The sequence below is a fragment of the Haliaeetus leucocephalus genome, unplaced genomic scaffold (assembly GCF_000737465.1).
Source record: "Haliaeetus leucocephalus isolate CR32 unplaced genomic scaffold, Haliaeetus_leucocephalus-4.0 Scaffold566, whole genome shotgun sequence".
Taxonomy (NCBI): Eukaryota; Metazoa; Chordata; class Aves; order Accipitriformes; family Accipitridae; genus Haliaeetus; species Haliaeetus leucocephalus.
The window spans coordinates 3078566-3100113 of record NW_010973002.1 but is presented as its reverse complement, the minus strand read 5'-3'; the positions used below and the strand labels follow the sequence as shown (position 1 = coordinate 3100113).

The 21548-nt window shown below is 41.3% G+C and overlaps 1 protein-coding gene across 1 annotated transcript in view; it reads right to left on the bottom strand.

The window, feature by feature from the left end:
• The window catches only part of RAPGEF5 (Rap guanine nucleotide exchange factor (GEF) 5), a 188113-nt gene that overhangs the window by 96529 nt on the left and 70036 nt on the right, over nt 1-21548 (bottom strand). The window contains 2 exon segments of the mRNA XM_010577614.1: nt 2822-2898; nt 19064-19112. Coding sequence (XP_010575916.1) covers nt 2822-2898; nt 19064-19112 — 126 coding nt within the window.

Genomic DNA, 21548 nt, shown 5'->3' with positions numbered 1-21548 from the left:
AGAATGCACTTGAAATACAAAAGGCTAAACATGCTTTTTCGTAATTAAGAAAAAAAAAAAATGAAACCCTCACTTTTAACTCTGATTTCCTCAATTATGCTGACTTTCCACTGTAAATCTTTCTGCTAAATACTTGTAAGAAAGCATCCAGGTCAACTAATTAATTAATTGATGACAGCTTCTAAAAGCTGGTTGGGAAGATGTTGATACGAGTCTCCTATTACTGGTCATTTTCACTTGTCAATATAAATTTAATTTTCAAGCAGTACCTTTGAAACTGTTTGTTAGATGAAAAGGTAAAGGCAAGCTGTCCTACTTGCAAAGTGCAATTTTGATTTGTATTTTGCGCGGGCACACACCCTCCAAAATCCCGCATGACCAAGTGTTGGTGCTTAGTCCTCTAATTCATGTACACCAACAAACATACAAGTACTAACTTATGTGAAGTTGCATATTTTAACTGGCTTTAATTTAATGAATGATAAAAGAACGTAGGAGCTTTATAGTAAGGCTTTACTACCATTCACAGCACAAAATTACTATAATTAAAGGTGTTTATGCAATATTTGAAATGAAATAAAAATGTTTAATGGGAAGGAAAGTAAATTAGTCACTAGTGAGGTTGGAAAAGCAAAGATGCTGACAACACATTTTCTGTTTCAGCACATCCATTGGAACATATTTCCTCTGCAAAGGCCATAAATGAATATGCTAGCAGTGACATGGAGGTGAAGTAAGACAGCCCTAAGCAGACAGGATGGGATTTTTTTTACATTATTTACATTGTTTACAGCATGCTTGCTTTTAAAAATCTCTGTACTTAATTTTTTCCACATTTCTACCAGTTTTGTCAACTAACTCCAATGTAAGTCAAGCCTACATCCCGCAGAGCAGTGTTTAGAGCAGGCACCACACCCTTCAACTCCGCTAACAGAAGAGGTTTGTGGTGGTTTGGTTTTTTCCCACCGCACCTCTGTCTCCTTCTGTGTCTGGTGAAAACAATATAATTATTACAGGCTTCACCTTTGATCAACCTGAAAACTTAAAACCATATGCCACTGCCTCGAAAGATCATTTGCTTTGCTCCAATCACATGCAAAATCTCACTAAAGTGAAAAAAAATTATTCATACCCTTAAACCAAACCATATTCGGTGTTTGCAGGATGTCATTTTTATGGCACTGACAAACAAATTGGAGCAACAGGTGCTTTGATAACACTCCTGCTCTCCTCCCAGTTGGGCACTTAAGCACTTGCTAACTGCTCACTTAATAATTGTTTAATTTTAAATGTGTTTCAAATTATTTCAAATTTTAGAAGTTGGTTTCCAGCCTAATATAAGCTGAGCAGATCAATATCCCAATAATAAATTCTTACAGGTTTTTATAATCTGCCCATGCAATCTTATTAGCTAGCTACTTAGGAGCTCTGAGAACACGTCGTAGTCTTTCTTTTTACATCTCTGACATAAATGTGAATAAACATTTTCAAAAAATAGGAACAACTACAACAATCAAATAGAACTGACCATATGAAACCCAAAAAAGAAAACAGAAAGCCAGATTTTTTATTCAGTGAGGTCATTATTTCCCCTGGGTGTTTTCTATAGCTCTGCAATCAACCCCACACTGACATGAATTAGGAATCAAAGTCAGGTAACAAAATTTTTACACATTAGGGCTCCTACTACACTTTTTTTTTTTTTTAATATATTTGAAATTGTGTGCAATTAAGAAAAGGCCATTTCTGAACATCTTGCTTGAGCACGACTCTGAAGAGTATGCTGGAAAAGCCCAGTTACACACTGACGCAGTAGGCATATCTTCATGGTCCCTAACCCTTCTGCCTGCACTCTCCAGGTGTCTGCCATGGCCCAGGCCTGCCTGCAGCCCCTCCTGGGCTCACTGTCATCGAGGCAGCCCCTACTTTTAGAAAGACATAGGTGCTGCTAACTTGGCTACACGGCTAGTACCCCTTCAGCTAGGCTTGCTCACAGACATAAGTGCAAATCCTGTCTTTCTTGCATGAAGCTTTTGAGCCGGCAAGGTGTTAGGAGATAAATCAGAGACAGGAACTTCAAGTTGCATATGTAGGAAAGAGAAAAGGTGGCAACTGGTGGGAAACATACGGTTTTCAAGAGGAATAGCAGATAAAAAAACAGTCAAGACTGGGAGAAATCAATTTTAAATTAAAAGCAATAATCAGTACCAATACAATGAGCGATATAGTTACGCTTGCACAGTTTGAATGCATGAACTGAATGATTGAATGAACTGGAGATTAATAAAGAAAGATTCACAGAATTAAAAAGGGTAAGCAATTCCCCAATAAAATATTCTAAAAGGCAGTTAAGTTTCTTCTGAGAAATGTCTAAAAGTGTGCTTTGGTTGTAAATGAGGGCAGTTAGGGAAGGAAAGAAAAAGGTTGTTGCTTACACTTGAGTGACTACTAAGTATCCTCATTTCACTGCATGTCTACTTACAATGATTAAAATTCAATCAAAACGTCACATGCCCTTGCCTCCTAAAACACATCTCATTTTATTTTCACATCTGGTATATGCTGTGTGTATTATCTAAAAAGAGCAGAGAGATAGTTGAAGAATGATGTCCAATTGCAACATCATGGGATTAATTCCCAGAGTAATCATCAATCTTATTCTAAATAGTCACATAAGACAAGATCCAGCAGACTTTCTCCTTCCTACGAGCTCTCTGCACAGAACATCGAGAAAACCCATTTCCCAGAGCTATTGAAAGCAGATCCTTCAACTCATAGATCTGAAAAAGTCCCCAAGATGCCATTAATCTTACACATTTACCTGAGCATCAGAGGTATCCTTGAGCTCTTCTAGTCCTCTTATTTCTTGACTGCTGTTTTCTTCATTTTGATGAATTGCTAAAATAAGAAAGAGGGAATGTATTGGAAGCTGGCAGGTCCAAATCACAAGCACCAAAGCAGCATGGCCTAGTTTAGATCAAATAGGATGACCATACAAGAAACCTCGTTCCAAGTTTAGCTTTCTAGTTAACTCCTTGAGTGGTATTGGACAAATCCTATAAGGTATACTTTATTGGGTTTGGACAAATCCTAAATAAGGTATACTTTATTTTTCCCGGGCAGTAAAATGCAGTACTAAATAGTTATATTCCTGCTACTGTTAGTCCTGACAAAACAGTGGCATTTAAGGAAACTCCACTTTTCCATACATTATAACAAGGCCTGATGACTCATAAAGAATAAAGAAATCAGACATCCCTTTATTTCCATTATATTGCAGAAAGTCATTTCAGACTAAACAAAATAAGCAGATTTATCCCTCATCTCAGCCTTGGAAAATTCTTTGTTAGCAAAGTGATCTCAATCTTAACAAACACCACCACTATCCATGAAAGTCATCTCTGGAATAAATGGTAACAGGAGATGATCTATTGAAGGTTATTTGCTGCTGGCACAATAAAAGAAAACAGTAACTTAGCTCAATTAACATTGCTTAACACCAGCGAGTTTTGTCAGACTTTAAAGAAAAAAAGTTTGGATCAAACATGTAAGCTTTGGATGGGCAGAAACCAGAGTTATCAGTTTACCTAGCTAAAGAAACATGGACCACTTTAGAAGACACACATCAGACTTCCATATTGCAAACAGCTATACCTATAGGTAGTTTTACTAGCTATAGCCCAAGATACCCTTCCAGTCAACATGCCCACCCGCTGTATTTTAGTGGGACATTAAGCCCTCAGCCATTCTGAAATGCAATACGTGGCAGGTTAGGAGGGTCAGACCCAATGAAACACGAGAAGTGACTTTACATTAAGCTGTACTCATTTACTTACAAGCACCATGCTCAAATATCGTCAATCTTGTGTATACATTGAATGACTTGCCAGTGTAGCCATAGCAGTTGTGACAACAAGAGCGTCCTTGAAGCGATAGAGCTGGCAAATCCATGTCCTGAACAATGCCAGGCTCATGGCTTTGATGGATGGGCAGGAGCATTTAGCTTGCGTGCTTCCTCCTGTCCACCTCCTCTCTCCTTCATCCCTGGGTACCTGAGCTCTTCGTCAGGCTGCACCTGAACTGCCATAGCTCACAACACTGTGTTTTAAGACAAGTATCACCAGTGCTGTTTTGCCTTAAAACTGTGTCTGCGAGCTGAGGCAGCCCAGGATTTGACTGATGAACAGATGAGCTGTACAGGTAGCAGTACTACCTTCATCAGCCACCTTCACCTAAGCTGTCCTCAACCCTCAGCCTGAATCTTTAGACTTACAACCAGGCTACCATGGCTGAGCTAATACATGTAATGTGAGCCATGAGTTCTAGCTTGGTGTGTCTTAGCGGGTGCTCTGGGTCTGCCGCAGACAAAAAGCAGCCGAACCTTTAGGCAGCATCCAGCAACTTAAAAGAAAAGTAACTTTAGACTGTTCTTGACCTCTAAAATAAAGCATATGGATTTATTTTCTTTTTACTGCAGGATTTCTGCTGATACTGTTATGCCATATAGGGCGTAATTCTTTCTTCACAGTTATGCTATCGGGAAAAAAAAGTAATAAAAATGTAATTATAAAAGGGGACAAAAAAGTCATTTTGTCAATACAGTTTTTTCCATTCGGGGATCTTTTTTAATCCATTATCAAAGGAAAACAGAGGTCTGGTATAAATCTTCACTGGTGGGTTTGCTGACATCACTTTACCAGCCAAGCTCTGAAATTCAAGGTGAATGCTGAAAACACAGGGTCAATCTATAGCTATAACAGAAACCATGTGTAACGGGGGGTTATATCCCAGCAGCATTTAAAGCTAGGCAAAATCAAAACGTGCCTGGGACATTGTGGCGTATCTCTCCCCCAGGTTGGAAAAGTAACAACCCAATGAAGCAGTAACCAGAGCAATTGCCTCAACAGCCCCATGTGGCCCCTTCTTTCCTAGTGCAGGTCAGCATTTCCCAAGGCAGCCTACTCCACCCAACCAGGCTGAGGGCTCTGTGCAGTCCCTTCCCTTGTAACCCACCTCCCAGCCTTCATCCCCAAGAGCTGCCTCATCCTCTTGCACGGTCCCACACGTGCACGACCCCGTTCCACCCACTGCAGGAGACACAAAGGATTCAGAACATCCATTTGCCGAACGCTAGTCAGAGCAATCGGCATGAGATGGGAACGTTCCAACGCCAGCAGGCATTAAAGATGCTAAAAAATGGTTGTTTGAGCAATTGCAAATCACTTAAGCCTGTGGCTGTGTTAGCAGAAACACAACATTTCCCCAACTCTCCTTTCAATTTCCTGATTTCTCCTGAAATCAATTTGCTGTAGCCACTGATGGGCAGAATATCCCCACAGACGCTAGCTATTAATCATGGAATTTAAAGGAGTGGCACCTTGCTAGTAACAAGACCACGGGTCCAGGTTTAAGTGATTTACATTGATCCAGCCAGCTTTTCTGACAAGCCTCAGCAGATGGGAGCTCCACAAACAGCTGTGCCAGGGGAAAAGGTTATGGCTGCTAACCGGCTTCTTGTCACTGGCCTCTGTTACAAGCGTCCCCTTCTCTGCCCAGTGCCAGGGCAAGAACCCCAGAGCATCTTCAACCAAAGCAAACAGGCAGACCTTTGAGGAGCAGCATGCTGTTGCTAACCTGGCTGGGCTGGCAGATTAGCAAGGGGATGGTATCTGGCTGGGGAGCTAGTGACAAGCAGCAAACACCTGGGGCTGAGGGCAGTAGTATCTTTTACCTAGCTCAAAGGGAAAGAGAAAGAGGGTACCACGACCCCAACAGATACAGGTATCCTTGGGTGTTGAACAATTTTAGCATGAGCAATTTTAAAGATGATGAGAAAACGACCTCAGTTTAGATGTATCCTAAGCGAACAGCTTAAAAAAAAGAAAAAAAGCTGGTTTTATCAGCATTTTCACTGCTCAGCTCTAAAAAAGCTGGAAAAGTTCATAATCCAAACCCAGCTCTCCTTGGCTTCAATGTTGTTTAGACTGTGTAAGGAATGTAGAAAAGAACCAGTAAATATTTTCTTAAAGTAAAAAAAAAAAAAAAATCCCAGACCTCACACTGATGTTCTTGCAGCCCTCTTGGGAGAGAGGGAGCAGTCAGACTCTTTTTCATGAAATTTCCATCATAAACTTGATTTTTGTGTCCTCTCTGCCTCTTATCCAAACCCATAAGAACCAGACAAAATTGAACCATTTAACTACACCCAGGGATCGATACTCAAGGAATCACACCATCTGATACATTTTTTTTCCATCACAAGAATGTAGTCCCTTGAAGGCTGAAGTGGCCACACAGACAAATAACAACCCTTAAATATATTTTCTTGGTTTCTGTATGAAAAGGTTACTACATGTTTTGTCTATAAAATACAGAAAAAACACAAATTTCTTAAAATATTCCAGTGTATTCAGAAATTTATGTTGCTGGGGATCATCACACATAAGAAATCAGTTGCTGTATTTCTACACGGTCTGCCTCCTAACCCCGTAACAACTCACAGACACCCCTTGAATTGGCTCAGGCACTGCCCTCGTGGGCTCTTGTGCACGCAATAGAAGTTCTGTCATAAAATATAAGAATTCAAGGGTAATTTCCCACTTACTGTCAGTTGGCCATTTATTTTTTGATAAAAAGACTTGACGTTGCAAATTCAACCATAGGAAAAGTGAGTGGAAGGTTAGAGTGGGATGGGAAAGTATTTCCCAGGCGAGTGTTATTTCTGGGACGATTCCCTAAAACTGTAACATGTACATACAAAAAAGTTGTGAACTTTGGAGCTGGGCCAGACCCTTACTTCTCTGCCAGCGTAAACCCAGCTTTGCTCCCTGATAAGAACACCCTGGCACATCTTACAAAGCAGCAACACCAGGGAGACGCAAAGGTGGTTCACCCTGATCTATATGCACCTAATGTTAGGTTTGGGTTCAGGCTTGAGACCAGACACAGGAAAAAAAGAAAAAAAAAAAAAACAAAAAACCAAAAAAAAACCATAGAGGGACCAATTCCCTTTTCTACCTGCAGTATTTCTCCTCCTTTGGAGGAGAGGTCACCATGAATGAAAGGAAAAGATGTTAAATGAGCATTAGCTTGCTAACGTGCAGTTCAAATGTGTCCATTTGCAAATTAGCCTAGGGAATTCAGGATGTTGGTTTTTTATGGTCACTTAAGGATCACAAGGGCCATCATCTGATCCGAGTTCCTTGTGCCCCCACAGACCAGAACTGAGATTTTGCTAGCAGATTCTTGCGGGGGAGAATTCTTGCAGGGGAGAGCCTTGTCCTTTAGTAATCCCATTTCAGCTCATTAAAACAGCAGAAAAAATAACAAAGAAACAAGAAACAAAAGTAAATAATTTTGTACTAGCTACCTCAGCAGAATCAGCCATCACACGGGGGTGTGAATGGAAAGGGAACGTAACCATCGCTCACACTGGAACCGAGCACATCCTTTATGTCACCATTACCGACTGATGGTGCTTCCCCACTTTTACCGCCACGCTACAAAGTTTAATGTAGATTTAAGACACTGGAAGGGATTTGTCCTCCTCCAGCATGGAACATTACAGACATGCTAATGGGCTCACCTTAGCTAGACAGACTGGCATGCAGTGAGGGTCACAACAGCCACCTGCAGCCCTATAGACCTTCTCCTGCCTATGGAAGAATCCTACCAAGGGTGCCAAGGTTACCCATAGAGCAGTGCCTTCATGATAAGCTGTTCTGTATGCCCCCAAACTTGAAGGTAAATTAATTATGTTTTTTGTGCAAGATTATAAAAAGTCACATAATACAATGCATATTATTTCATTTTAATACTTGGTCTTATTCAACATAGCAGAATCTTTTACCCAACTGAAAGTGGAAATGACAGCTAAAAACAAACAAAAAAAATCCACACATAAACCAACTCCTGGAACCCGCAGCACTGCAGTCTTCCCAGAGGCTTTGCTGTATTGTGCTTTCTTCCTTTTCTGTAAATGAAGTTTCTTCTTTCTAGCCCTTCTGGCTGCAAAGATAACCTTCACAACACAAACCAAGGCACTAGCGTCATTCTGCTGCTGCAGCCAGCCAGACTGGAACAATAACACCAGGAGAGGTGTGAACTTCCTCCCTTTGGCTTAATAGGGTGTTAACTCTGAAAGCTAATTATTTAATTGCTTAAGAGAGGACTGCCATCACAGTTAACCATTTTGCTGCTGAACAGCAGGCAGGGACAGCTGTCCATCCGTAGGCAACTCACTCTGGGTGGCACGCACATGGCCATTCCAGGACAGAAAGCCAGCTTAGCTCCCCATCACTGCTGGCTGTCCCACACCTCCTGTACAGTACCGTACAGTACTCACGTACCGTATTCCCTCTCCGTACTACCGTAAAGCGTTTGGGGATTGGCAAAGGCTTACTTTTAACCTGGCTCGGTTTGATGACCTGGTTGAGAACAGAGGCAGCAGGTAGGGCAGGGGACAGGGCACCTCGCAAGCTGGCGTTGCTGCCAGACCCCTTGTGCCACACAACTCCAGCTTCAGCCCTTGAGCTTGCTGTGAAGCCCAACTGCAGGACCAGGATCGCCTGCCTTTTGGGGGCAGGGAGCCCCTAAACGTCACCCTTGGCAAATGTGCAGTTTACCTCTGCACTGCCCCAGGCTGCTCCCAAGACTGAACTTGCTTCCCATGTTGCAAACCCTCAGGGATAGCCTTGGGAGCAGCCCGAGCTGCGCTGCCGCTGCCAGGCTCACCCTGCCCACCTGTGCCCGGGCTGGATGAGGAGTTGGCTGTCCCCACAGCTGCTGCAGAGGCAGCTCTGCTCGCCATACAAAGCTTGGTCACCCCTTAGGCTATGTCCCTCACGTTTTCAGTGACGCTCCTTCGTTTCAAATGAGGATGTTCATTTATTATTTAGTGTTGTTCTTTAACCTGCTAACATCCTAGAACATCAAACCACTCTGCCCTTTGTAAGATTTCAATCCTTTCAGTACTGTGGGATCAAAATTCATACATGCATCTCCTTTTTCTAGCCAGTAAGCAAAAGGCACCTATGTGCCCTCTACAGACAGGAGACACACCACCTTGGAAGTGGCAAAGAGCCTACTTCTGAACAGAACTTTGTTTATTTGACAAGCCAACAGATTTTCACTGTCTCATCTCTGCTGGATGGTTATAGCCTGTTTTTCTGTCCCTGTCAAACTATCACTGTTGAGAAGACCTCAGGAATCTGCAAGAATATTCCCCGGGGGAAGGCTCCAGTGCTCCGAATTGCCAACAGCCTGCACCAGTTGATTTATCGTCAGCTGCTGGGAAGCTCACAACTTCTAGCATTCTTCTTATATCCCAAATTTTTTGAGAGGCATGTTTCTTTTTTGTTTGTATTTTTTTTTTCCAAAGGAAGTTGCTAGCATGAAGCTTTTCAGAAACAAACAGAAAAAAAGCACTTTTTTTACATCACATCATTCTAAGCTAATTTCATGATTTTTGAAAACTTTATTGTTATTTTGAACAATGGAACTTGTGGTATCCCTTGTTATTCTTTGTGGAGGGTATACAGCGAGCTCTAGAGAGGCTGGTTACTATGGCAGCTCTGAGCTGTTTGACAGTGTTATAATGTTTGCTGATGTTTATTAATTTATCAGAGTGGAAAAAAATTAATAGCTCATACTGATACCACTGGGGAAACTAAAAGCCAGATCCTCTAGGTTACGTAAGGCACTAGCGCTGAGCAATGGAAAGGAAAATGAGCAGCAAGTAAATGCTTTACAAACCTCAGATTTGGGGACCATTTTAAGCGAGACCAGGTCCTCGTGCATACTCCTGTATTTTCCAAGTCGTACTTACAAATTAAAAGGGGAAAACCAACGAGCACTGAATACCTCTGAAATCCCCAAAAGCTGCATATAAGAGACAGTGATAATCCCAGGAATAAACCCCTCCAACTGAGAATTGGTTCCTTATTTACCATGAAACTGTAATCTTTTCCCAGAAATTACTGAAAAGAGAAAGCTTTTTAAGCTCATCCTTAACATGTTTCCTTTTATTAGCAATAAAAAAATTGCCTTTGAGCTTTCTCATTCCTTCCCACTATTTCTGCATATATATATGCAAATTATTGTACAGATTTCCCTTCACTGAGTACACTACATATCTCTGAAACAGTTGGCAGGCCCCTGGGGGGGTGTTGCCCAGACAGCTGTGCAATCAGCTGAGTAAATCAGCTAATTAAAGAAACAAAGAAAATGCAAAAATTATTAAAGACAGACTCCCGCTTACAGCATTGTTCAGCACCTCTGTATCTAAAAAAGCACAGCAAGCATGGGATGGAATAAAGGTGCTTGTAAATTGGGGAATGTACTATTGCACAAGTGACAGTGATGCCATTTTCTCTCAAATCTGGGATTCATGATATTTATGCTTTGTAGTTTAAATCAATTTAGTATAAATTACTCCAGCATTTTACTTTGTTTTAAAATGACAAAAGCATGAAATGTAATGTTGGTTTCATAACTGATTTCTGTATATAAAAAATGGTCATTAACTTCTGCTTGGCCTTAGGTGTAGAACTAATATTAAATTTGCACAGAGGGTACTCATTATGCTGGTCTAGTTTCCACACAGAAGAATAAGTTCCCAGGGGTCCTAGTGCTACAAGCCATTTCTCAGATCTCAGATAGGAAACAGGACTCCCGAAAATGATGCAAAAACATTTCCCCTCATTGCAGAGTTTATCAAAAGGAACAGATAACAGCAAGGGTAGGAATCTGCAATCTAAACAGAGCAAAGCCAGTGTGGTAAGAGAGGAGGCTGACAGATGTAGATTTGGTCTTGCTGATCCACACACCATTAAGGCGCTGTTCCTTTCCACTGCATCTGAATGACCACAGGAAGGACAAACCTCAGTTTAAACAAGACTCAGGCCCGCCTACATTATATAGCCATTGTAAATTAAAAAATGAGCATACCAAGTAAAGCCACCAATATTTCCCAACTCAGTCAGATTATGGCCAGGAACTTTTGCTGCCATTCTTTTCACATTATCATACAACTGGTTTTGTTAGGAAGTTCTGTTTATTTTATTTATCAGAACTGAAGCCTTTCATCTGGGTTTGAAGGCCATATTTCATCCAAGGTGGTGGTGCATCAGAAGAACATAATTTGTAAAACACCTCTGGCTAAACAAGGGAGGCATTTGCTAATAGATAATCAACTACTGTTGATTCATGTGGCCCGGGGAGGTTTGGTTTTCAATGCCTGGCACTTCGTGATACATACAAAGGAAAAGCCACATTTTACACTCACTTTGTGAACATAGGAAATCATATCATTTTTTATCAAGGAGAAAACGGTGGAAAATGAGTTGTGAACTCCGTAGGATTACTACAGGAACAGACAAAAGCAATGTCCTTTGTAGCAACAGCAGCTCAAGGAAAACCATTTGATGGCTGAATGCAGAAAGATTTAACATTTAACCCAGTGCTTTTAGACAGTCATTCTCAGGTGTGTGATATTTAAAATTAAAAAAAAATCAAGCGGCAGTCAATGTATCTATAGCAGTGTTGCCTGAAACGAGATGTTGGAAGGGTGGAGAAGAGGCCATTACATGATCAGCAGGGACAGGGAGAATGATTGCTGGGAACTGATCTGACAAGGAGGTACAGAACAGGCTGGTGCAAAGCGAAAGACCACTCTATTCCATGGAAACATCCTCTGGGCATGGCCAGGAAAAGAGCAGGAAACAAAGAGACCTCTGAATAAATAAATTCTGTGAACTCTCTGTAAATGCCTCTCCCAAAGCACTGGAAACAAAACATTCACCTGGGAATTGTTTGTTTGCACAATTGCTGTCTTTCCAACCTTACCGTGCAACCCCTTTTTGCATATGTCCAGGACATTTGTCATCTACACAGCTATTCCTCACTGCCCATTTCTTCTATGCGAGTGCCTTATAGATCACCCAGAAAGAACTACGCCCGAAGTTCTGCAATAACTGCAAAAACCAGACCATAAGCTGCCAAAATCCCTCTCAGCGTAATTCCCACCAGAGAGCTCTTTGGAGCTCTTTTCCTTCTTTTTTCCAGGGCTCAGAGTCCATTTTGCTTTACATCAGCTGTTGAATACACAAAGGCTGGTGAGCATAACTGTGTAGTCCGTTCACTGATGTTGTCCAGGGCACTTCCCACCCCCAGCATTGCCCAGGGTGGGCACAAAGCAGGTGGCCACCAATTCAGTCATGGCATAGCAGAGCTGTGTGTGTGTTACACATAGTGTTCCTGACTAGCCAACACAATGACTAGTGTTCCTGACTAGCCAAAATCCCCCAGGGCTGGAAGGGGTCTGATCCTATCCTTCTCAAGCGCTGCAGGTTTCTTGGTATACCTGATATCAGGAGTAGTGGAAGAATCCCATGGGATGCAACAAGACATTAGTCCCTAGCAGTAGGCATTCCCTTCAATAAGGCATAAAATGTTTAAGAAGGATCGCTTAAAGAAGCCAACATGACTACCTCCCTTACTTCAAGGCATGAAATCCTTAAAGCACAATGTAACTTTTAAAATATTCCTAGTTACGTTTTTAGGTACAAATTTTATTTTAAACCACATTTCAATGGGCAGAGAAAAAGTAAAGATAAAGTTACCGAGACCTACCAGAACCATGATACCCCTGCACCTTTACTTTGAGTGGCCATTTCTCCAGGATGAATGCTATTAGTAACACTTGCAGAAGAACACTTATTCCACACATTTTGCTAAGTTTGACCCTTGCTTTAAAGAAGTGGATGCTTGGAGGAATTGAAAGTTGCAATGAAATAAGGTCTTTCTTCAGTGAAGTAAATAAACCCACTGAAAAGAGACATGAGGGGACATAGAAAAGCAGTAAGACCCTACTGATATTAACCTTTCCCCACCCTTTTTTTTGCACAACTGCTGAAAGACAATTTCTCAATTTTTCCACAAGGAAAAATGCACACCTCTGGCACATGACCGCCACTTTATTCTGTAAACAGAAGCAAGTTTTTTCATCCCTCTTTATGCCCTTTTTCAGTGGCATAAAGTAAGTGATAATAAACTGTGCACACTTTACACAAGATATTGTATATCTGCTTGTTTACAAAACCTGTAAATTCAAAGGGTACTTAATATGCTTGAGGGTTAAACACAATATTGGACTGCTCCATTCTTGAATGACCTTTGATCACATATTTGTAACCTAATTTTTCAAGTATGTGTACAAATCTAATTCAAATTCATAATGATTTCCATTGTCTATATAACAACTCTGTTCTACAAGTAAATAAAACTAATGACATAACATGGAACATTCATACAGCACCAAATGACAAAGTTTTTGCTAGTTATGGTGGAGTAAAGTTACCAAGAAGTCTCACAAGGATCTGTGCTACTTGGGGAAAAGGGCTGAATGGTAAAGATGCAGTTTCCTGAGTTCACGATGATAAAACAGCTTATTGCTGCCAAAAGGGTCTCACTGGGCTCCTTCCCACATCCCTCCACCTCCCCATCCTGATAAGAAGCTGCCACCCTCACTTTGTGCCAACTCCAGCACATACTTCTGCAGTACTGCATGCTGCTCTGTTTGCCCCATTGCAAAAATAATGTAAGAGATGTGGCAAAGATGATCAGATTTAATGGAATAGATTTGGCAATTTAGCAATTTAGCCTGGAAATGAGACAACTTTCAGGAGTATGACAGAGGTGCACAAAATCCTGAAGAGTATGATGATGAACTGGAAATGGATTATTCACCACTTTCCATCACCAAAGAGCTATATCACAACAGAGTGAGGGTCATGGGGAATGTGTTTGAAACAAACAAGAAAAAATACACTTTCACATACGACAAACATGAATTGTGGGGCTCACTGCCACGAGAGATGATGAAGGTCAGGAGTGTAAGCGGGCCCAAAAAACAATTCGATAAAATAATGGAGAAAAGGTCCGCCAAGGGCTACCTAACTTCAGACTGGTAGATGCTGAGTATGCACATCAGAAGGACTGTTCGTACTTGCTCTGTTTCTCTACTCTAAGCATCCCCTACTCATCACTCACAGTAGGATTGGAGCTGGATGGACTTTTAACCTGACCCAGCCTGGCTGTTCCCATGTTTTCAACAGGGCTGACATTGCCTGGAGTGTGTTTGAGTCGAGTCACGCAATCAGCTCTGACAGCAGTGCTGTAGAGGTGGCGCGGTGGCTGGGAAAAGGAATAGCTGTTCACAGCTTGCTTTTCATTCATGTTGGCAAAGCTCAAGCCCCAGTGCCTGCTTCATATTTAATCGTCTGCCCTAAAATAAAAATACCAAGCAAATCACATAGGCAGTTAAGTCCTGACAGAAGCAATACAAAAGAAAAGGGGAAGGGTGGATATGCATACATATATGTCACAATAGGGTGGAGGTAATCCAGAAGATCTCAAATATAAAGTTAATACATTGCAAAAGTCTTATTATTATAAATTAAATGTAAATTACCCATTTTTATGAAAAAAATCAATAGATCTTGTCAATTTAAGAATGGCATGACTAAAGGAAAGTATCTATGGAGTATTATGGAAACCTGAATACGATTCTTGAGAGGGAGCAAAACCACACACAAGTGCTAGGGCTTTTGTGGCTGTCCTGCCCTTCACAGTGGGAGGGTCAAGCACCCATAGCCCTGCTGCTGCTCCTACAACACCTGGGGAGAAGCTGCAGTCACCTTCTTCCTACCTCCTCCATACTCTGTCAGCTATTCTCTTAATTAGCCCCTGTATTCAGAAACACAAGGACCAGAGCCATGCTCTCACTAATGGCCCTTTGCACAAATAAAGTCATAGAATTTCCTTTAGATATAAAGCTAAAGGAATTTGCTGGGTGATGCCATGGGGTGCACTAGGTTCCTGCACAGAAATGCAAGGCGTCTCGTTTGTGGATGGGATTAACACCAGTTCAGAGCATCTACCTGACAGATTTTGATCAGTTCAGATGTACCTGTGTAGCTACGCCACTGGCTAAAGCCTCCAGCCTTAGGCTATTTGCTGCTTTTTATCCTTGTTTTAGCTACCATCTCTAACACATAAGAAACATGTCATGAGCCATGACAAGCAATTGAGATAAATGCCAACCCTTGTAAACCTTCAGACGAGAGGCTGCATTTCTGTTATGTTCCAGCGCATTTGCGGAAGCTATCAGAAGCCAGCAAGGTATAAACAAACACAACAATTCTAATGCCAAGTGCCTACAATTAAAAACAAAGTTCTCTTCTGCTCCAATTACTTGCTTCCCCAAGACCTTTTACCAAACCAAGGAACACAGCATTTAATCTATTTATTTCTAAGGTTAAGCCAGAACAATTTTAATGCATTTTTATAACCCACAGAGAAGTGCACAAGCTCATTTCCCCCTCTTAGGCCACCTTTATCATGAGAGCTTTATTCTAATGAAATATAAATGTGCTTTCTAGTCAACAGTGTTACTGAGGTCCAGCAAAGCTTCAGGGCTACACACATTAGTTTTACACTTTTTTTTAGTTTTATTTGCAAAGAAGCTAAAAATGCTGAGCTCCCTTGGCATGAGGACTCTCAAGTACCTCTCTATTGGCTTGTGCCTTGCTATTGGAGTGGTATACTTACAGTACACAGCTGAAATGTGAAAACTGAGCTTTTTTCCACAGTGCAGAAGTTTTTAATTTTTCAGGTTCTGCATTTTTCCTTCAGCCATCTGTCAGTTTTATGTGTTTCTCCTATTCTTCCACCCCACAATAAAAAAAAGAACACCTCTTGGGGGAAAGCATTTTCCCCCACACCCTACTGTCTTTTTATTTTCTGGTAGCCGACATTCTCTATCAAGTCAGATCCTGTACTAGCAAGAATTTGATTCTCTGCCCTACCCCACAGCAGACTCAGGTCTCTACCTTGGGTTTCAAAGCATTTTGTCTGAAGATACAGAGTGTAAATCTCTGAAACAGCCAAAGAACTAAAATAGTTGCAATTATTACTTCTCATATACATATACTAGGTAGCAAACTGAAGCTTTATTTAAACAAAAATAAACGGTCTCACGGGGGAAACCAAAGGCAATGTTTCCCCCCCCTCCAAGCATAGCAAACATTCCTAGTTGGACCCTCTTCACCTCTTGCAGAGGGAGCTGTGGTGTTTGTGTGCTTGTAAAGTACTTTCCATGCAGTGTAACCCAGTGATTACTACAACAGTCCTAGACAAGTAATATGAAAGCTTTAATCAGCCAATTTTTCTAGTACAATTAAATCACTGTGAAGTACCTCTCTAAGGGCAAAGGTATATCCAGAAATTAAAGTAATTCAGGAACAAATTACACAGTCCTTGTGTTAAGTAAAAGTACTCTTTTTTTGCTCTTACTGGTAGCGCTAACCAGCTATCTAGAGGAAATATTTTGAAACACTGTAATTTAAAAACCACCAAACCATCAAAAACAGTACAGGAACTTCTGCACAACAGCTTTGGATTTTGGGCTTCTGATCTCTAGGAAAGCTTTTGGTTAATGAACCGATTATTACCCACTGCAGGCAGGTTCCAGACAGCAAGTTACCACCATGCCTGTCCCCTGCGCTCCTCACTCATGAATCCCAGGGCGGGCAAGTCAGGTACCCACGCCGCTCACACCAGCCTGGAAGCCACCCAGGGCAGCTAGCCCAATAGCCATGTTCCACTCTTTTCATGCCAAAATAAACCCTTTTGTCTGATCTTTGTTAGTTTATTTCCTGGAATTATACGGAGTCTTGGAGAGGGTTAGTAGAACAATATCTTCGAAAGATACTGTGGCTTTTAGGTCCAGAAGTACCTTCTCCGAAATATGCTCCACTTCACCAGGCACAGCATACCATAGCTTGATTGCTAACAGTAACTGCTACGCTGTGAATTTAACCATCAGCAATAACATAAAAAAGCATAATCAACCACCCTAATTTACTCTGCTCCTACTGTAGTAAAGGCATTAACTTAAATTAGACCTTACAGTTATGCCTGATCATGTAGCCATTTTTTACGGTCGTCCAAGATGAGGCATAAAGAAATGCAAATTTCAACAACAAGCATGCACTAGTTAAGCTGACTAAACAGGTATCTTTTGCACAGATCTAAACTGATATTTTAAGTGTTACGTTAATGTATTAGGAAAGGCTGGTCAGCACTTTAAAGCTTTATAGGGAGCTTTGTTTATTTAAGGCTGTGATTTTTAACTGAAATATTTCTACCCGCTCAATGTGGGTTGCAATTACACTAGTACAGAGGGGACTCCAAGAGCTATCCTCCTTTCCCATTTTCATCTCCTGCAGCTCATTCCTAATCCAACCCCCATCCCATTTTTACTGACACAACCATTTATGTAGCCATCCACTGAAAGGAAATGAGAGGCTAATTCAGGATAAAATCAACTCTTTTGGGGAACAGAGTTTTTATTTATTGCCAGTAGTAGCAGTAATATTTTCCAACACAACCGCCGAGAAGCCTGGAGAGAGATTTCTTAGAACTATATAAGCACTAAGTACATGGCACCATACTCTTAGCCCATTTTACAGCAAAACAAAAGGTTACCTTGAGCCCTTCCTTAAAATAGCCTGTTTTTCTCTGCACTGAACCAGAGCAGAAGCATTTCCATGTTCAGCCATTATAGTTCATGTGGGACTGGGGTGACACCAGGTAAGGGCAAGCAGCTGTGGGGTGTTAACATCATAAACGACTACAGCAGTTTCAGAAGCAAAGCTATTGCACAGAAGCAATTTAGGTCTGAATTCACACTTAGATTTCTGTTAACTTTTTGCAGATTTACATTTACAGATGACTGTGGACGTAACCTATGAGTACTTCTATTTCCAGACAAAAATGCATCAAACTGTGGCTAGAATATTTTTGTAATACTTACATTTTCACAAGGAAATATTTGCAGATATGCCAGCTACATCTTCTTGGTGCCTCCAGTTTAAGATACCATGTTGCATGTAGTGCATGTGCTGTGTGTAATAACTTTTGTGCTGTACTTGTAAGCCACAGATAGACAGATACAGATATTATGATGCAATATTATTAACAAGTCAGAAAATAGCTCAAAAAGTGCAAGATCCATGATCTCAATTTCTAGCAAAATCACTGAAGATCACAAGAGTTGCTTAGTGAAAATGCTCCCAAAGACCTCAACGGCTTTGGGAACACGCCAATAATTTAAGGCAAGTCAACCTCTGTTTTACCCTAGAAATACATTCAATTCTCACTTCACCATATGCAGTTTGCCCTTGCTCCAGATTAACTGCACTATACATGAAGACACCAGAGAGTTAACCCTGTATAGGGTCAGGTCTGGCCAAGTAGGTTTTGTTAGTTCCCATGCAGTGCTGGAAATCACAGCTCCCTTGCTTCCACTCCAGCTCAGCAATGCAGATACCTTCTGAAAGTGGCTGTGCTACCAAACCCTGACAGAGCTGAGATGACCACATATTTCAGTGCCTTTGCACTGTATCACCAGCATTTGCTGTAAATGCTCATACTGTCACAGACTTTCAATTATCCACTTGCCTTTCCCCTTCTACTGCCCTGATAACAGACTTGCCTCTACAGCCATACAGATATATAGACAAGTCTTCAGGAAAGAATGCCTTCATGCATGAAGTTGTCCTTTTGCTTTAGCATAAAGAAATACAGCTGACCGGGCAGGTAAAACACAGCAAAGATGGCATGAGATACTGGGCCATAGAAGAAAACATAGGAAAATTATCAACTTATTTGTCTTAAATGTAAGTCAAATAAAGACATAAGCTTCTTTTATAAAGTGCAAGCCCAGAGAAAATAGTGATTTTGGCCAGAAAGTGACCCAAGTTCACATTCAACTGTAACACCGGTTTTATCAGCTAGGTCATTAGATGTGACGAGCTAGGGGAAGTGAAGCTTGACAGTAATTGCCTTGTGCTATATACAAGGATTCTCCAACGAGAGAGGAACAAGGTCCACTATCTTTGCTTCCCCATGTTAATAACACAGCAATGACAATTCAAATACTTCAATAAATGACAAAAAGGAACAGTGTTACAAAACGCTTGTAAAGTCCAGCCTGACTTACCTGATTTCCGTGCTTTCAAGGCAATGACAGCAGCCAGTTCTCTCTGTACCTAAAATATCAGGAAAGGAAACGATGGTTATAGTTACTAGCCAGTCAAACAAAACAAAATGCAACACTGGTAAGATACTGGCTATCAGTCCTTTGTAGCAGTCAACTGCATGTAGAATTATGCAGGTATTTGTTTTGAAACTACAGTCACTTTTCCTAGCAAATCTATTTCCTTTTCAGCTGGGAATTCTGTGACAACTTTTTTTTTTTTTTTTTTTTAACTTTAATTTCCTGTAAATACTGCATATTCCTTAGGGAGTGGGCAATTCGGTAGCCCGACACATAATTTATTTGCACAGCATATCTCTTTCACAAGCACACACTTGAAGCTTCTTCCTTTCCTTGTTAAATATTTGTTTTGCCTCTGCCGAGCACACTGTAATGCTGGATTTATTGTGTGACTCCAGAATAAGCGAGTTCTCCACGCTGAGGTTTGGCTGACGTTCACATATATAATTGACATTTGATTTTTGGAGCTTTCAGGAGGAAACAACCTCTCCTAATAGCATGGCTGAGCATTTCAGGACCAAAATTTAGCTTGAGATGAACAGGCAGAAGTCATAGCTATCTGATTTCCAGATTTACAGGCTATCTCACCAGCCTGTGATGAAACAGCCCTACCATGCTAGCCAGCTCCCTTCCTCAGCCTCTTGTCTCTGCATTCTTCATATTTTCCCTATAAACTCTACACGACCAGCTACTGTCCTTTTAGCCAGCTCAGCTCTACATCCACTTCTCTCCATATGTCTGTTCCTTTTTCTATCAGTAAAATTCTGTATTATGCATTATTTTTATGCTTCATACTTCCTCACTGCCATCGTCTGTCCCATTGCAGCTGCTTCAAGTGCCCTGCACTTCACCTACAGCACCCCAGACACTCTCTCCTGCATACACCAGAGTTCTTCCCTTCCTCTGCCCCATCCACGCTCTCAGACTCTTCTGTACACCTCCCAGCTTCTTCCAATTTCCCTCATTTTCCCAAGACAGCCTGCCTTTAGTATTGAAAAAATTATGGGACATTCCAACTATTTTTCTAGGGATTGTCTCACCTCCCTGTACAAAGTATCCTGCGGTGCATACTGGCCCACTTGTCTAATAAACCCATGCAAAGCTCAAGGCTATTCTGCAGTGGGAGTTTTGACACCCAGGTTCTGAAAGCATGTGAAATTTAAAACATCCTTCACAAGACATATGGTATGATCAGAATAAGCACAAAGACCATGAAGGATCCCCGAAGTAAAACAATTACTAACAACTGTCAACATCCCACTCTCACGACTCTGAAGAAAATGTGAAACAAGAATAGTTAACATTATATTGGTCTGAGCAGAAAGACAGACAAAATCACCCAGGACATCTCAGTACAATGGTAACTGCAGCATCCACTGATCAGATACTCAGCAGCCACCCAGCAGTACGCTCTACATGTGGCAGAAGGCAGTCATGCTAGAGGCCACATCCCTCCTCTGCTTGCATCCTTCCTTCCCTTGTGGCAAAGGACCAGGGAGCTTTTTTTGCTGTCCTTGCAAGGTACAAGGATCTCTTCGACTCCTTGATGCTGCCCCACTAAAAGGGACAGAGTTTTCTGCCACTCCAAGCAGGAAAATATGAAGGCAGTGCCACAATTTTCTTAAATGTTGTCCTGTTTCCAGCACAATTGTGCAAGCTGGCAGTATTACCTTCCTTTCCTTCCTTCCTGTACACTCATTCCCATGTCTAGAGAACTGTTAAGCATGGTTAATGTAAGCATAAACTGCAAGTACGATGGGAAAGAACAGTTCTTCTGTGGAAAAACAACTTGTGTGCTTGCTTGCTTGCTGCAATTAATACACACTAGTAAGAATACATAGAAGCTATCCAGAGTTAGAGTGGGATGTTCAATAAAAGCCCAAGTTGTTTCTGAAGAACAACTCCACAGCTTTTCCTGGCTAAACTGCTCAGACCCTCTCCCTTCATCAAACTCAGAAGGAGGTACCAATGTCAATGCTCTGATCCTGGTCTGTTCTCACAGGTTACTGACAGTAAGAGAGAGTGCACTGATGTCTCATCTTTAACATATTTATTAAATGCTAAAAGATATCTCAAGATTAGCCTTAGGAGACACTACAATCTGGAACAGTTGTAAACATACCAATTAACCCAATCAAACAATTGAAAAATGCAAATCTCTCCATGAGTGTAAAGAAAAACCCATCTTCTCAGAAGCAGCAGCAGCATTGTGGCATCGTGCAGTTATATTTGCAGTATTACTTTTGCTTATAAGGTGGCACTTTTCAAGTTTGAAATACAGTGCTGACATCACAGGCAATAAAAAGGCTGTTTTTCTGTATTTTGTCTGTGTTATGCAAAATATCTCATTGTTTGCTGTGTGACAGGAATGCAGCTGGCATATTACTTAATCTGAGCAAAACCCTTCAGTTAAAGCAGGAGAAAAAAA